The sequence below is a fragment of the Prunus persica genome, chromosome G1 (genome assembly GCF_000346465.2).
Source record: "Prunus persica cultivar Lovell chromosome G1, Prunus_persica_NCBIv2, whole genome shotgun sequence".
NCBI classification, from domain to species: domain Eukaryota; kingdom Viridiplantae; phylum Streptophyta; class Magnoliopsida; order Rosales; family Rosaceae; genus Prunus; species Prunus persica.
Window position 1 is genome coordinate 46,256,634 of NC_034009.1, and position 17,320 is coordinate 46,273,953.

The window sequence follows — 17,320 nt, forward strand, 5'->3', positions numbered from 1 at the left end:
TACCATATTATTCTTATTTAATTAATAGTTTCAATTCTTAATGTTTGAATTAACTAAGGGCATTTTTTGGTATTTTGAATATTTCACTATTCTCTACATTTTGCTTTATATATATAGACTAACCTATCCGCAGGCGCTTCCACGCCTGCAGGAGGTTTTTTTTAGAAAATTTTAAATTTATTTTAGAATTAAAAAAGATAATGGATAGTTGTGTTCTATAAAAATATGATTTATTATATGATTTTTCTTTTAATTTTTTTTAATATAAAAAAATATGATTTTACTATAATATTCTCATTTAATTAATAATTTCAATTCTTAATGTTTAAATTAACCAATGACATTTTTTAATATTTTGAATATTTCACAATTCTCTTATTTTTACTTTATATATATTGATATATATATATATATATATACACACACACACAAAGCAAGACATCTACAAGAAAAACGAAGAACGCTAAGAGATTGCCAAATCTTATTCCAAAAACCACCCATAAAAAATCCAAGAAAAATAACCAATTGGGTTTGGTTTTTGGGAGTTACCTAACGTAATTGCCAGTCCTGTGTTGGAAGTTGTAGCTTGGAGCTATGAGAAGCTTGGAGCTATCTGCTAGTATAATCAGTCACATTCAGCCATACAAATCTTTTGCACGTGGAGCTTATTGTTTATGCTTTTAAGAGGCCATGAACGCAGCAACCAAGTCGGCTGGGTATGCGCGTCCTCACTTTCTATCTCTCTCTGTCTATCCCACTTGCCAAATAAGTTTTGCTCTCATACAGTCTCACTGGTGTAAAAACCGAAGTCCCTTTTTGGGCCGAAAAAGTTTCTGCTACTTTCCAAGTTCTGCAAAGATTAACAGACCCACGATCTCAAAGCTCCAATCTTGAAAACCAAGACCCAGTTCAGAAAAGAAGAAAGGAAGAAAGGAAGAAAGGAAGAAATGCTCTCGAAAATCTCAGTTACCCACTTGAAAGCATCCCCATCTGCATCCACTTCTGGATTTTCATGGCATGGGAATCAGCGTAGGTTTGGATATTGTGCAAGGAATTCTTCACAGTTTAATAAGCCTCGGTTCAAGATTGTGGGGAAGTCTTTGGGAGATAGATGGAAGCTAAACGAAATTGATGCAAGTGAGTGCCTTTTTGGTTTATTTGCTTTTATATATAAGAATTTTCTTTGTTTTGGGGATAGCCGAAGTTTAACTTTGTTTGCATTTATTTGTTGTGCAATACATTTTTCATTAAAAAAAGTAACATTTCTCTTTATTTTCTGGAACAACCTTTCCAATATTATGGGTTTTCTGTGTCTTCGAATGCTCAAATTTATAGTTTGTATTTTCAAGCTAAAGTCTTAAACTTGCAAAAGGTAGCTATCTTAATTTTTTGTGGTTCGTAATGATGGGCAATTCCTTTCCTGGTTTCTATTGGGATTGCATCACACTGTGGCGAAGCTCCATCTTAATCTTTTGTTCTCCTATTCTTGCAAATTCCAAAATATGTATCTTTTACAAGAATTTAGATATCTTCAATAAATTATAGCTTGGATTCAATCAGAATCTTCTGAGTCTAAGCCAACCAGATAAGTAGAATGAATTTTGGTGTTCTATATGTTTATATTTTGAAAAATAAGTAGAGGATGATGATTTGAATGGGGATTTACAGAAAAATTTCCATTCTTATTTGAGTACCTGGGGACGGAAGGATCCCAAGCTTAGAACAAGAAGAGTAGAGTAATAAATAAGAGTTATATTGGCACATACTGGAAATATCTATCTTTGTTTGGTTAGTATCTCACTGAAGCCTTTCTCGTTTCCTCTTTTTCAAATCATTCTTTTGCTAGTTGTTGAGGATATGAGTTTGCTAAGCTTTTTTATTATTATTTATTTATGCAATTACAACTTCCATGAATGAAAGAATGAAACAGATATTTGAGGTTTTGGCCTTCTTACCAGATATTCATGGAAAGGAGGGCTCCAAGCCTTAATTTGGTATATGTTGGATGATGTTTGGCCAACTAGGGACCGTGCTTAATTGGGCATAGTTAAGTTAAGTCAATGACACACTGCTCTTATGTGGCCAAGAGTCTTTTATGTTCAGGTTTCATGTATTGGGTAAACACATAGTTGTATATAAACATTAGTTCAAACTTGAGAAAATGCATAATCCTATGGTAATTAATATTAGTTCAATGTATGTCTGGGAGTTAATAGATACACTTCTTTCTGGACATGAATGAACTTAAAGTTTTCCCGCACATTTGCTTCTCCATAGGATTTTGTGATGCAATCCAAGTGTAAGCATGATGCGTTCGGTCTCTAGGAGTGATGCCTAGAAGCCCACAGGTGTGATGCTAGTAGTTTGTACCATTTTCTTGTTCTCTTCTTGTCCTTTAACTTTGCTTCTGTTATTTCCTTACCAAAAATTTACTGCAATCATCAATTGCTGTGAATTCCAAATTAAATGAACAGTAGCGTTTTTCACGCATTTATCCTCATTGTCCTGCATCAGTATCTTAATTTCTAACTTTCTATGAAGAGTGATTAATGTCGCATGAAGCTTAGCCATAGGATTTCTCACCTTTTCGAGTGGAGTATGCAACATTTGTCCTCATTTTTGTGGTGGAGCTGTGGCATGCCTATGCTGTTACTTAACGTCAACCTGTCACTTTCCTGCTGACATTGGAAGAAAACTTGATGCATTCCCAGTCCTTTTATGTACTGGAATTAAAAAATTGTGTTCTTGGTGTTTTTGACGCTCTATCGAGCATGTCTCTCAGGAGTCAAAGGCTTTGTGAACCTTCTGGTTTCAAAAAGTATATTCTAGTGAGTGGTAACTCTTTATCATTGTTCTGTTTTGGAAAATACAATACAGAATATATAAGACTCCCGAATCATCTCAGAATCTGCTAATTTAGACAATGTTAGGGTATGAAAAAAGAAAAGAAAAAAGGAACAAGAACATGTCTAGAATATGGAAAAAATGAAAGTATAAGAATGAGATGCACCATTACTTTCTTTGTTGGCTAAGCTGGGTGCACCACTACTTTTTAATGCTTACATAACAGTCTCTAGATTTTATGAAACACGTGCCAAAAAATAGTCTCTTTAAAATTGTTTCTAGTGTTGGCTATCTATAACTATTGCATTTTGACAGATGCAGTGCAAGAAAAGTTGAACTCATGGCTACTGAAGACTCAAAACTTTTTAAATGAAGTGACTTCTCCACTGGTAAGAACTAGTCAGACTAGAAAGCCTGTCACCAGAGATGCTTTTGAGACGCAGGATATGGAGGACATATTTATGGCTGAACAGACTATTAATAACAGAACACCAAATGGAGTTCTCTCTTTAGCTGCTATTGTATCTATAGAGCAATTTAGCAGGTGAGTCCATTTGTCAGTTAAGTTATTTTGGCTTAGAGTTATGCGTCTGTCTCTTGTCCCATGTGACTTGTTGCAATATGAATTTTATCCTTTGAGATGAACTATTTTGATATTACCACTAACTTTTTCTGTCCTCATTATGAAATTTTTTTATTCAAGAAAAGGAATAGATAATTAAAAAGGAACAAGAAATATCCTGTTGCAATGCATCATCAAGCCATAAAACTTCATTTAACTGGCCTCTACTTTGTATATGTGCCAGCCACAGTTGTACTTTCAATTTTCCTGCCTCTATTTACTCTAATAGGGTTTATTCACATCTTGCCCTGAATGAGGTAGGTTTTTAACGCGCAGCTGGATAACATTCCATTTGTTTGGAATTTTCATTACTATGCAAGAGCTTCCTTGGTTTTATATACTTATCCAACTGACATAAGAATTATCATTTGACTCTTTGAAGTTAAGCTCTGCAGGATGAATGGATTGACTGGGCAGAAAATGCAGAGAATATTTAAAGCACTAGTTTCTGAGTCTACATATAATGATGCCCGCAATTTGGTTGAGTATTGCTGCTTTAGGTTTTTGTCAAGAGATAATTCTGATATTCATCCTTCCCTCAAGGTGCGTAGTACTTAGTGCAAGTGAAACTCATATCTCATGATATATTTGTGCACTAAATAAGAATTGGTTTACCCATAAGGTGGTTTCTTGAATATCTCATATGAGATGTGGATTTTCCTATATTGCTGCAAACTTTGAGACACTTTTCAGTCTGTAGAGGGTGAACGGGATGATTTGTGTTCTTTGTTAGTGGGTTCTTGCTCAGAAGAGTTGCTTATGATTCTCTAACCTTTTCAAAAAATTACAATTTTTGTTATGAAATAGTGTGGTCTTGACTAATATTATCTATGTGCATTGTACTTGCTTTCCTTTGTTTTTATTTTTTGCCCCCTTGTTTCAACTTTTTAGCAAATCTGTAGGCAACACTCTTGCAGTCTAAGCAGTCCATGAACATATTTCTTCCTGTAAGCAAAATTCGTGGATTGTACTATAGTTATGTGTAAACTGGATTTTTCTGTGTGTAGAGTATTTCCTGATAGTTATCTATTGAGTACCATGTTGGCCAAATCTTTGGTCTTTGGTTGTAAGAAATGTGCTAATAGTAAACATCTGTGTATTTGTTTTTATTTTTTGTATCTGTCTTGAACCTAAAACCTGATGTTGTCCTTAGTGCTTCTGAACTTTTTCAGTTCAGTGATTTTGAGTTGAGCCAAAAAAGTTTCTTTTTCTCTTCAGTAAAATTTCAGTTCTAAGATTAGTATCTAGCTTAACTTGTAATTTGGTTCTTCTTTCTGGCCAATGTTGGTGCATCCATAGGAACCTGCGTTCCAAAGACTGATATTTATAACAATGCTTGCTTGGGAGAATCCATATCAAGAAGATCTTGCTAATGGTTCAGAGAAAGCTTCCTTTCAGGTTCATTCTTCGGATCATCTATTTAAATTTTTTAAACCAACCTTTGGAACATAGTGAGTTTTGTATTACTGTCAGGAGTTAGGGGGCAATAGTGGGCTTGGGCCAATTTCTGTATGGAGAAAATTCTGCATATGTCTTTTGTTAGCATTCCTTGTTTAGATTATGGAAAATGTGAATGATATCATGCTCTATGAGATAGGATAGGTCAAGAGGGATATGACATTTTCAAAGTTCATCAACCTGCTTGGAGGCTTAGAGAGCAGTTTATCTGATGAAGTAGAAGTTGATGGTGCAATAGTTTCAAAATCTATGTGACATGTACCGAATGTACTCCAGGGGCCCGATATGGTTCTACCTCATCTTGTATATAAGAACACTGCATAGTACGGCATTGGGGGTTTTGGTGATTCCATAATCTCTTGTTTTATACTAGAAGCTAGACATTTACAATTATCACTCTTTTCTTACTGTATTCCTTTTTGGGTTTAATTATGTTGCTGGCAATGTTACATGTCTTCCCTGTTATAATTAGGTTTTTAGTATTTCCCGACTGTTTTACATCTTGCTTCTATATAAGCAAAACCGTAGAAAGACAATGCAACTGATGATATTTTCTGTCGAAGACTTCAATGATGAGGTCCATTAAATTTCTTCTAGGTGGGCTTTAAATGCCAAGGTTTCTTTGTGAAGGCTTCATATTTTTGTCTTCTCTCTCTCTCTCTCTCTCTCTCTCTCTCTGATTTCCATCTTGCTATACAAACTCTATAACACTGACAGCTGTCCCCTATGATCTATTTTATCCTTAAAATTCTTACTGTAATTCCTTTGGTTGTACTACACATTGTTCCTCGTAACCACAACAAGATTCCCTTCTGTTGAGAAATTTATGCAAGCCTTTTAAGGTCTGTTTTGTCCCAACCTATATGAGCATGGTAATCAGTCTTGTATAACAATTCAGTCAATTTATTTTTCTTTTGTCTTTTGATATATCTTAATCTCAACTCTTAAGGTGAGTCATAATTTTTGGGCCTATGTGACGTTCAGTAACTACGGTATGTAGGCATGGACTAAGTCATGCAGTCTACAGATGGTTAGCACTTTGGCTAAAAAGACTAAACGGTGTTCTCTTGGGCCTTACAAATTGTTTTGAAATCATGATTCTAGGGACCACCTTCCCTCTGCCCTGTCTTTTCATTTATAGGTGGTTTCTGTGGAACTGATGCTCAGTTCCATGTTTGTCTTTTTCCTTTGCTAGATGTATTTTCAAATGGTACATACCAAAAAGCCCTGCTCCAATTGAACTAAAACTCATCAAACTTATGTTACAAGATTGAGTTGCAATGAGAAGGTACATACTGCATGTTGTGAAATAGCCATAACGTTACAAATTTTTATAACTACCTCTTACTGTTTCCACATCTTGAGTAACAATATGAAGGATTTAGTGGGTCTTGAGTTATACTCAGGAAAGTAGGATGTATTGGCGATAAGGAACCTAATGACTTTTGTTTGGCCCCTCCAAGGACAGATTTCTTGTTCCTCTACCGCATGTATACATAATGACTTTTTGTTGAACAATTTTTTTTCCTTTCTATTTTCTTAGATTGCATTTTTGAAAGTGGTCAGTTGAAGTAGATTTATTTCCTTCTGCACTACAGAGCAAGCTTGTGAGAGAAGAGGCTTTTGTTCGTGTGGCTCCTGCTATTTCTGGTGTGGCTGATAGGTCAACAGCACATAACCTATTTAAGGCTCTTGCTGGTGATGAACAGGGCATCTCTTTGAGCTTGTGGTTGACTTATGTTGATGAACTTATCAAGTAAGTTTCATTTTTTTGTTTTTTACTAACCTTATTTATTTAAATTAAGTCTTCTGATAACTATGACAACTTAAGCAATTGATACCAGTTCGTATTCACGATCATGAACTGCAGATAAATATAATTTTATGTGTATAACCATTGTAAAATCTTTCAGTTAATTTATAAAATGACTTTAGGTTTTTTCCTGAATCTATAAGAGTTGGCTGAAAGAACATAGGGGGTCTCTTTTCTCTCATTAGAACAGGTCTTGAACAAAAGCACCTGGCTTCTATGAATTATACCTCAATTAGGATTTTGGAATCAATTTTCTTCTATGCCTTAATGAAATCGATAGAAAGAGTTGAAAGTTGTTGATTCTTTACTGATTTGTAGTTGTAGGTTCCTTTACCGATTTGTAACTTGGGCTTTAGAATAGGTTCTAGCTCATGACTCCATGATTGTGGCCTCCCATCACTAACAATGTATATAATGAACAACCTAGTTTGCCATGAGAATTTGTGTCCTCCAATCACTCTAGCCCTGTCAGTGGTGAAGATTCCCTAGTACTCTTCTTAGTCATAATCTAGAAGCCCTGGGGAGTGGCCTAATTGTTTGGTCAAGGGAATCAGAAATACAATTGGTGTTCTTGGCCATGGCCACAGGTATGGCTCAATCAAGACAAATTTGTTCATGAATTTCCTAATTTCCTAATTTTTCTTTTTTATACTTGTAACTTCCATACATGTGTAGGGATGTCTCATGTATTACATTTTCATAATATGTTTATGTGCTTTCCTGTTAAATATGTAGAGTAATTCTCCTCGATAGGTTCTAGGAAGCTCACCTTGAACTAGTTTTATTTATGCAGGGTTCATGAAGGTAGAAAATCGTATCAGACTCGACAAAGTCCCGACCTTTCTGAGGAGAGAATCTTATGCATTGGATCTAGCAGGAAGCGGCCTGTCCTAAAATGGGAGAACAATATGGCATGGCCGGGAAAAGTTACTTTAACTGATAAAGCAATTTATTTTGAGGTAATTAATCTTTCTATGAGTTCCATATTCTATATTTCCAATTAATCTGAAATTCTTGAATTGGAAATTGAGGGACTACTTTATGTCCACTTCCATATAAGTCCATTAAGTTATTGGTAAATCTAAACTCTATAATCAATCAACATTCATCACTGTAAACAGCTATTGTAAATTTTGCAAGGGCTTTCTAGGAATCAACACTACAGCACACACTTGGAATTAAATTTCTATGCTTTAAGTTTGAAACTATGTATTGATTTCTCATTATTAGTTTTGATTTACAAAAAATAAAAACTTAAAAAGCCTTATAGATTTTTTAAGATACAGAAATATCAACAGGTCTTCACACACCTGTGTTGCAGGCAGTTGGCATATCTGGGCAAAAGGATTCTATAAGATTGGATCTTACTAAACATGGATTACGGGTTGAGAAAGCAAAAGTTGGACCTTTTGGTTCTGATCTATTCGACTCTGCGGTCTCTATATCATATGGTCCCAAGTGAGTAAGCTTCTTTAGAGTGGGACTCAGCATTCTTGTTTTTCTATTCTACAAAGTGCGTAATTACCTATAGTTACATTTAGCTATCTTGTCAACAGTTTTGTATAAAATATGAAAACATTTCTGAATGCTTTTGTTTATAAATATTTGTTTTAAACGTTCAGTTGAAAATTAATTGAAAGTATACTTGTGGCAAAAAAAATTTGAATAGATACTTATATTTTTAAGCTTATAAACAAAATTAGTTAAACTATAAACGACATAAAAATGAAAATACACATTGGTACTCACAAGAAATTAACTACTTTATGTTGGAATGTGAGACCATGCTATTGTTAGAAAGAAAGGAAATGTATACTGAATGATATAAAAAAGTCTAGTTTCATTAGCAGACATCGTAAAAGTCATCTACTAAATAAACTATTTGATATGGTTCCTTCTGAATCTTTTAAGGTTTGAATTCCTGTTAGATCCTTTCATACTTTATGTAATTGTGTAAGCAATTACAGAAAAAGCTCTTTGTAATTTCTCCACAAATGCTTTTTTGTTCAGCCAATGTATTCTTAAAAAACTATCTCTTTATTTGCTAAATATTTAAATACAGATCAGAAGCATGGGTGCTTGAGTTTGTTGACTTGGGTGGAGAAATGAGGCGAGATGTGTGGCATGCTTTTATTAGTGAAATTATTGCTTTACACAAGTTTATCCGTGACTATGGACCGGAGGAAGTTGATGAATCATTATCTCATGTTTATGGTGCTCACAAAGGGAAGGAAAGAGCTATGAACAGTGCCATTAATAGTATAGCTAGACTACAGGCTCTTCAATTTATGAGGAAGTTACTAGATGATCCCACCAAACTCGTTCAGTTTACATATTTACAGTATGCACCCTATGGTGATATTGTTTCTCAGACTCTAGCAGTGAACTATTGGGGTGGGCCACTTATATCAAAGTTTTTAGAGGTGGACAACCCACCAGCTCAAGGAGCAAGGGCATCTAATGAAATGATTGAGAGCAGTAATCATGTGTTTGATATAGATGGCAGTGTTTACTTGCAGAAGTGGAAGAGATCTCCATGTTGGGCTTCAAGTGCTTCTGCTAGCTTTTGGAAGAGTACTTCAACAAGACAGGGGCTAGTATTAAGTAAAAATCTTGTTGTTGCTGATGCGGCTCTTGTAGAAAGGGCAACAAGAACATGCAAACAAAAATGGCAGGCAGCTGAAACCACTCAAGCCACAATTGATGCTGCAACCCTTAAGGGAATACCCAGTAACATAGATCTATTCAAGGTTGGTTCTTAGATTCATCTCCATGGCTGCACCCTTTACTTGCCATTACTTTATTCACTGCATAATGAACATCATTTTTTCTGGACATCTTGCTCGAAGCAGTTTTGTTTTGCTTTTGAATCGTCAGACTCCTCTTGTTCTGAAGTCTTCCGGGGTTCGCTTTTTCCCCTTAGCATTTTGTTTTTGTGCTGGTGTTTCAATGTAGTCACACTGTAGTTTTTATATAATTTGCAATGATCTTGTCTTTTGAAATATCTTCTAGTTTGTTCCAAACATTTTTCTCCACCCATTGTAAACTGATTTATCTTCTTTGAGTAACCAAATACGAATTGAAGTAGTGTTCTCCCCATTCACAATGACTAAAGTTGATATGAACGCTCTTAGTGCTAGTTATTTGTTTCCACTTGAATTAGCCATTCGCTGCTTTTTTATGGATTAATGAGTAGTAATTCTCTCTATCAGATAAGCTTGATTGCAAGGACCTTGATGGGATTAATTTGAAGATGAAGATATCTGAGAACATTCATGAGCGCAGTTAACGTGCCTTTCATTTTCCATTTTTTGTTTGGAAAACTAGAGTTTTCCATTTTTGAGCTCATATTATTCAATATCATTTTCAGTAAAACTAGTAACTCAGTACGATAAACGACTAACTTGACATTAACTCCTGTATACAATATTAATTGAAATCCAAGAATTGGGTTCATAAATGAAACCCAAAATAATAAGCATTTGTGACGTATATCTCTCCCATGTATTTACATGAATACAGAACTTTTGTTGTTACTCAAAGACTACCATGTTTACTAATTATCTCATCATATATGTCACAGTCTGAATTATAATGTGATTTCGTTCAACTAATTGTTTTGAGGGCGTCCTCTCTAACAAAAGATTGTTGCATTGTAACTCGTTAACATGGTTTCATTAGTTACAGGAAACAGTATGCTGGAAACTATGTTCACTTGATGATTAGATAATTGACATTGTGAAGCTGTAACATATTTTATGTTCAATGGCTTTGCTTTCACTTGACATTTCCTTTGGTTTCTTATTCTTATGTTTGAAGCATAGTGAACAACTAAATAAACAATGTTGGTGCTGCCTTTTCTTTTGTGCAGGAACTTTTGTTTCCTCTGACAATAACTGCAACAAATTTTGAAAAACTTAGGCGCTGGGAGGAGCCGCACTTGACTGTTTCTTTTCTTGCATTTGTGTATACAGTCATTTTCAGGTAGGTCCAATTCTGGAAGAGTTATTGTTGAGAAGAGATCCCTCTCTGGGAATGTAAATCCTTGTGTTGCAATTTATGATGTCCTAGGCCTTTCAACTCATTACCAATGGGTTTTGTGTTAGATGCTCTATCAGAGCATGCAATCCACGTTTAGGCCCATCAGACACACGTGTTCCCACATACCCAATATAAGTTGTCTTAAGTGTATGGCTCAACTCATGCCACACGTTAGGGGTGTGTTGAGAACTTGAGAGTATATCCCACATCAGGATTGTAAAGTCTTGCATTGCAATATATAATGTCTTTGCCAATTGGTTTTTGGTTGGAAGTTCTAATTCCTTCAGCTACGGTATATGCTTCCCCTAAAAAGCTGAGAAATGGATATGGTTTTCTTGCTTTTAAAAGAGAGTGATATATATTCTTTACATGACCTTTGGCAAAGGGATGTCTGATGACTATGGTTTTGTAAAATTTTCCTTAAATATATCCTCGTGTCTTGGATATTCAGAGCTTTTCATTTGGTTTTGATTGCAGTTTGAACTTTTTAAGTGTTTTCTTCTAAATGGGGCCCAAGTTCATATATCCCCTCTGACAATTGATATAACTGATCAATTGCTTATTTCTAAATATGTTTGAGAACTGGACCTGTTTCTAGCGGTGATGTGATCACTACCAATTTGTTCATATATTCCTCATACTAGGAAATATGAAGGCAATGTTTTTGTCTCCCTTTCCTTTTCTTTATGCAACTATGCATGTTTTTGGGTAATGGTTATTACAATTTATATTACTATATCGTGTGGAGTTTCTCGCTAAGAGTTTTCTTGTATAGGGCAGTCTTCTCTATCTAAGAGCTCTCTCTTTTGAGCTGGGCAATTCATTAATGTGTTGCCCAATTTAGCTACACTTGCTCCATGTCACCTAATATAATTGATCCATGTGTTGTGCTTAGTGTGGCCACACTTCAGGAGACGTCTCGAGTATGTAAAATTCCACATCACTCATTCTAAATCTTGCCTCTCAGATATAAGTTTTGAATCCCTTCATCCATTGCCAATTAGTTTTGAGTTTGCTACTCTAATTTTGACTTGGTATCGTGTAGTATCTCTTAAATTCATTGTATGGGTGAAGGGGCAGTCTTTGATAAAACCCTAAACGTATTTTTTAAAGTCTACCTCTTATCTTTCTTCCTTCACCCTAACCAACTATTAGAGTACTCAAATCAACTTGTTTTGTATGCATTCTAAGTGGTACCTCTGAATTTCTACACTGATTTTACTTTGAGCTAATCTCTTGAGATGCTTTGCCAGGAATTTACTCTCATATGCATTCCCAATAGCATTGATGATTTTGGCAGCTGTAATGCTGACACTGAAGGGGCTAAAGGAGCAAGGCCGCCTTGGACGATCATTTGGAAAAGTTACCATCCGTGATCAGCCTCCTTCAAATACCATTGAAAAAATTATAGCCGTAAAAGATGGCATGCGTGATGTGGAAAGTTATTTACAGAATCTGAATGTCACTCTTTTGAAAATACATACAATTATCCTTTCTGGCCAGCCTCAGGTATGTTTTGATTATTTACATTCATGCAATTATGAAACTCATAACCTGTTTCCTTAAATCTCTCTCTGCTGCTTTGATGTTGTTTAGTGTGACCTTTCAACAAAGCATATTATCACCCAATATATATATAAACATATCAGAAGTTCCCCGTGCAGGAGTTCCCGTCTTCTACTCAAATTTCTTCGAATTCGGTCCCATTTATTGACACAGTATTTAGGGTATAGAATGGTCGTTAAGAGCTTCGACTTTAGGTTTTAAGTATCAAATTTTGTGCTTGATACTTAAAACCTAAACTCGAAGCGATTAACCAATCCGAGACTAGAAACCTCAAGTCTAGTGTAAATGATGATTTTACAGCCTAAATAATCCGCCATGTCAATAAATGTGATCAAAGTTGAAGCAAAAAGAGTAGAAGTGAGGTTTTCTCAACCCCTCCTGCACAGAGTCGGACTGATACATGTATAAATTGTGTTTGGGACATAAAATAATGAAATTAGTTCAGTTTTCAGTTTTACTTCAGGCGTATCGGTAACAATCATATTGATTTAAACATTTATCAGATAACCACTGAGGTTGCACTGGTGTTGTTATCTTCTGCAACGATTCTCCTCATATTCCCATTCAAATATGTTCTTGCGTTTCTTATCTTCGATCTGTTCACACGGGAGCTTGAGTTCAGGAGGGAAATGGTTACAAGGTTTATGAATTTCTTGAAGGAGCGCTGGGACACAGTGCCTGCTGCCCCTGTAGTTGTATTACCTTTTGGAAGTGGTGCGCCCATACCAGAACCTGTTAGAAAGGAAAACAAGGACGCATCAAAGTCAGAAAGAAGTCAAAGCAGCAGCAGTGCTGTATAGATTCTTATTGGCATATATGTGGCAGTTTCATAGGTTGAAATTTAGTAATACCTCAGTTATGGAGAAAGAAAACATGACCAGAATGTTCTGATTCCATTATTTGTACAGAAATTGGAAACACATTAAGTGTCAATGTAATCCTTCTTCATTCAACTGGATTGTTTGATTTGATTACTTAATGGCTCTGACTAAGTCAATCCAGAACCTATTCAAGAAAGAAACAAGAGAGTGCACTTAATGCACTGAGGAGGATTTAGGTTGTTTGCTCCAGTACATACAGGTTAAGAGAACTGCCAGATTCTAGCTTGTTTGGATCTCATCCAGGTGAAACCTCTATAAGGTATTTTGTTTTGCACTGTTTCCGTTTCCAGTTTGGTAAGTTGCAATGTGGTTATGTTCAGAGAGGTGCATCATGCATTTGCCTTCTCATGCATACATGCATATGCGTATGTACAAACACACGTTCATGGTTGGAGAAAGAGCGACCTATGTAGCAACATGTGTGTACCTTTGCACCCTGCCAGCATGACTGAATCTGGGTTTTCCATATAATTGAATGGTTCCACTAAAATCACAAGCATTTTGCATAGTTTTGCCATTTAAATTGGAAACCTTTTTTTTTTTTTCGGGGTAGATAATGCTTAAAATGTTTGGCATGGCTGCAACTGTTTTTATTCACATAATGTGGTTGCAAATGTCATAGTAAGCAAAGCTTTTGGTAAATTAGATTTATGCAGGCTGCAAGGTAAGTTCATGATAATACAAAATCATACTAGTGGGATAGTGTGTAAATTAGTGGGAAGGGCATTTGCATGAGCATAATTTATTTTCAGGCATCAGGACCCAATCATGGTTAGTTGTTGCTAGTTTCAATTTTGGAACATTTTGGTTGTTTAGGGTTTGCCATGGAAACTCTGAAATCCAGTCGGATTTTGGTCTATTTGTTTATGCTCATTGTGTTGACAAGTTATGTATACCAATTTGTTGTAGCAATATAACAAGGTAAAATACATGCACTTGGAAAACTTTGTATTCTCCTTGCACTGGTGAAGTAAGCTCAATAGAAAATACTGGAGGAGGAAATAATGCGAAATAAATACAGCTACAAAGTACGAACGTGGAAAAAGTGTGTAGCGCTGTGAAGAATCTGCTAAAACATAGACTGGAAACTGAGAATCAAGGGGAATGCGAGCATCAATGGCCACCATCTTTGAGAGAGTGCTTTTAATTCCTTTGATCCATTGCAAACAAGCTGCTTATCATGATAAGAGCACACCGTTTGGTTCCTAAGCCCAATTTTGACAAGTTAATTGTTAATGCATCTGATATATCCTATTGACCGTTAGATTTTCATCCGGATTAGAATTCGGTAAGTGCATTAAGGTCACTGTCAAAGAAAACCCAAAAGTTCATTTGGTTTAAATGTGATCATACCTTGATGCGCAGAAGGTGACAATGAAGTCTGCACCAGAGCATGTTATAATACTGGTAGGGTCATCATATGCAAAACTATATGCTGCAGGGCAAGCTTGTTTAAAACTCCTTGAATAATTAGTAGGTAGACATGTCTGAGGGTTTCCAAATGTCCCTCTACAGCAGTATTCATCGGTGTTGAACACGTTGCATGCACTCCGGCAAGCAATGACTTTTCCTTCGGCCTTAGCTGCGAGCTCTGACGGGCAGCTCTGCCTCAAGTCCCTATCACAACCAGCAGTGCTGCAATTGCCTTTACCATTGTTAGTAGGTTTAACAATTACGGGCAAATTAAATCCATCCACCAGGCTAACATCATAGTAATCAATCTCCTGGCCGAGTGTAAATTCGGCAATTGAGGCAGGTGGGCTGCCGGGGCCTGTACAGTTGATGGTGGTGCCGCAGCTACCTGTTTGGCATTTGCCATTGCCATTCTTGTCAAAACTGCAGCCGGTTCGAGCCCATATTCGACCATTCCAGTCACCTGGAGCTGTATAAACTGTAGACTGGCCTTGCTTCAATGTAAAACCACTGCCACTGAAGTTTTCACTGTGTGTTATGCCAGGCCATATTGTCTCCTTGCACTCATTTACTATGGTGAAGGTCTTTGCACTTGCATATAACTTAGCCCCTAACCCACAATGCAACAAAATGGGCAACAAGTTTTGTAAGCCTAAAAGTTCAATAATTTGCCATTTGAAAAATTACAACTCAAGATTTTTCCTTTTTTGTAATTTTGTTTTTGAAATGTAAGCATAAGAATGCTGCATGCTATTATGATGCAAGTGCAAAGTTAAATGTGAATTTTGAAACATACAGCAAGACCAATAACTCAAAAGAAAAAACTAAACTAAACTAGGCAAGAGAAGGGATATATACATTACCGCATGCTATTAGAATGGTGACGAACAAGGATCCAAGAAGGGCATTGGGATGGTAAGCCATCTTTTAGTTCCTCTTTGGTTAGCTCACTGACACTGACAGTACAAGTGTATTTGAAGTGAACTAAGGAAAGAATACGTGTGGAAGAGAGTGAATCCCCAACTAGTGACAGCCCAAAAGGCTTGCTTATTTTGTCATATGATACCTTGCCTCAACTCAATGCTATATACTGGCTTTTTTTTTTATACAAGCGATACTAAGGAGGGAGGAATCGAACCTAGAACCTTAAGTGCAAGAGTGAATGTTTTTAATCACTTCAGTTACAAGTCCTTGTTTTTCCCTTATGTTTTTTTAATTTCTTTTCCATTGGAAAAAGCCAACTTGAAGCAGGTCTTAGGATCAAAATTTCTCTGGCTATATCCAAAACAATATCACTTTATTAACATATTGTTGTTGTAAGGGCCGGCCCTGGGCCTGGGCCGCAACATAATAATATATATAATATTATATATATTGTAAATAATATATATACTATACCAGTCCCCTTCTATTGAGGGACGTCCTTTAGGGTACCCTACAATTTTTTTCCCAATGATCCAAACCATCTATTTTTTAGGTCTTCATTCATAGATCATCCTAACAAAAAATTAGACAAATCGGAAACCTTTTCGACATCCAATTGTGTCTTACAAAATCAATGAACACGGTACTTCAAGAAAATGCTAAAATTTCAATAACTTAATTGAGTGGTCAAATGATATCGGATTCAAGTGATTTTTTGTAGGGATGATCTTTGAATGAGTATCTACAAAATAGACGGTTTGGATTAGTGAAATACAATCCGAAGTGGGGCCTACAAGAGGTGTCCCTTAAATAAGCTTATTTGAGGGATCCCTCAATGGAAGCTCTTTGTATACTATTATATATATATATAGTGCAAGCTCATATTAAATGGATTTGAGTGTTTAAAGCCCCAAATGACAATCACTTTAAATCTTTAACAATATAAGGCCCATATTTATAATTTAAACATTATAAAATTATTATTTTTGTTTTAAAACAACAAACATCCAATTAATCCAAACACTTCTTTCAAGAAATTTTTTTTTTAAGAGAGAACCTTAACGGAACCAGGGAAGCTTTATTGATAAAACGAAGAATTACAATTGGTGGACAAAACGCCTGATCCTGACTCAAAGAATCACATAATAGGGTGTTCTGAATAAGATCAAGGGGCACCTCAAACCAAATAAAGTTGTCCACATTATGTAGACCAAATCGAGTAAGTCGGTATACAACACCATCTGCTTCCCTATGAGTAAATCGAAAAAGAGAGCCAGAAATATGTTTATGTAGATGCTTTACATCTTCAACAATGGTACCAACATTTGAATAATCTTGTCCTGCTCGCTTTACGGTTGCAACCACCACAGCAAAGTCTCCTTCAAAGATGGGAGATGCAATCCCAAGTGAGAGAGCAAGCGCCACCCCTTCATGAGCCGCATGCATGTTCAGCCGACATCACTTCCCCAATTGATTTTGCCATTGCAGCCACAAAACCTCCATCTGTGTCTCTAGCAACAACCCCAACAACCCCTCTACCCGAAGTAGGATCAAACGCTCCATCAAGGTTGAGTTCGAGGTGGCTTGATGGTGGTGTTGCCTATCTAATAGCATCCCGCACGCGATTAGTTACTTTGAATAGAGTGTCATTTACCGTAATAAATTCATGCACATATTGTTGAGCAAAAACCACAACATCATGTGGAGATCGTTTACTCCCTTCAAGAAAATGTTTAGTTCTTCTAGTTAGATGACTTT

The 17,320-nt window shown here is 36.0% G+C and overlaps 2 protein-coding genes across 6 annotated transcripts; one reads left to right on the forward strand and one right to left on the reverse strand.

Annotated features, from left to right (window-relative positions):
- LOC18793145 lies at window positions 480-13,357 on the forward strand. 3 transcript variants are annotated; one of them, XM_020554001.1, is made up of 12 exons: window positions 1,070-1,137; window positions 2,278-2,348; window positions 3,160-3,388; window positions 3,862-4,009; window positions 4,766-4,864; window positions 6,523-6,680; window positions 7,531-7,696; window positions 8,059-8,195; window positions 8,800-9,487; window positions 10,609-10,721; window positions 12,032-12,287; window positions 12,848-13,357. In XM_020554001.1, the coding sequence occupies exons 3-12, from the start codon at window positions 3,291-3,293 to the stop codon at window positions 13,142-13,144; spliced, it is 2,160 nt and encodes a 719-aa protein (XP_020409590.1). In that variant the 5' UTR covers window positions 1,070-1,137; window positions 2,278-2,348; window positions 3,160-3,290; the 3' UTR covers window positions 13,145-13,357. The 3 variants fall into 3 exon arrangements, with proteins under 3 accessions (XP_007225198.2, XP_020409590.1, XP_020409591.1); XM_007225136.2 differs by lacking the exon at window positions 2,278-2,348 and having other exon boundaries at window positions 480-1,137; XM_020554002.1 differs by lacking the exons at window positions 1,070-1,137; window positions 2,278-2,348 and having other exon boundaries at window positions 3,302-3,388; window positions 3,849-4,009.
- Window positions 14,166-15,574, reverse strand: LOC18789371 (thaumatin-like protein). 3 transcript variants are annotated; one of them, XM_020554003.1, is made up of 3 exons: window positions 15,502-15,574; window positions 14,579-15,248; window positions 14,166-14,396 (listed from the first exon to the last, which is right to left on the reverse strand). In XM_020554003.1, the coding sequence occupies exons 1-3, from the start codon at window positions 15,560-15,562 to the stop codon at window positions 14,369-14,371; spliced, it is 759 nt and encodes a 252-aa protein (XP_020409592.1). In that variant the 5' UTR covers window positions 15,563-15,574; the 3' UTR covers window positions 14,166-14,368. The 3 variants fall into 3 exon arrangements, with proteins under 3 accessions (XP_020409592.1, XP_007226798.1, XP_020409593.1); XM_007226736.2 differs by having other exon boundaries at window positions 14,166-14,430; XM_020554004.1 differs by having other exon boundaries at window positions 14,340-14,466.

Bases quoted from the DNA above. Each gene is read 5' to 3' on its own strand.
- LOC18789371 (XM_007226736.2), bottom strand. From the start codon at position 15,562: ATGGCTTACCATCCCAATGCCCTTCTTGGATCCTTGTTCGTCACCATT. The intron at 15,249-15,501 runs GTAATGTATATA...ATTGTGGGTTAG, and splicing joins CACCATTCTAATAGCATGCG to GGGCTAAGTTATATGCAAGT. The intron at 14,431-14,578 runs GTATGATCACAT...AATTGGGCTTAG, and splicing joins GTCACCTTCTGCGCATCAAG to GAACCAAACGGTGTGCTCTT.
- LOC18793145 (XM_007225136.2), top strand. From the start codon at position 948: ATGCTCTCGAAAATCTCAGTTACCCACTTGAAAGCATCCCCATCTGCA. The intron at 1,138-3,159 runs GTGAGTGCCTTT...GCATTTTGACAG, and splicing joins GCTAAACGAAATTGATGCAA to ATGCAGTGCAAGAAAAGTTG. The intron at 8,196-8,799 runs GTGAGTAAGCTT...ATTTAAATACAG, and splicing joins TCTATATCATATGGTCCCAA to ATCAGAAGCATGGGTGCTTG.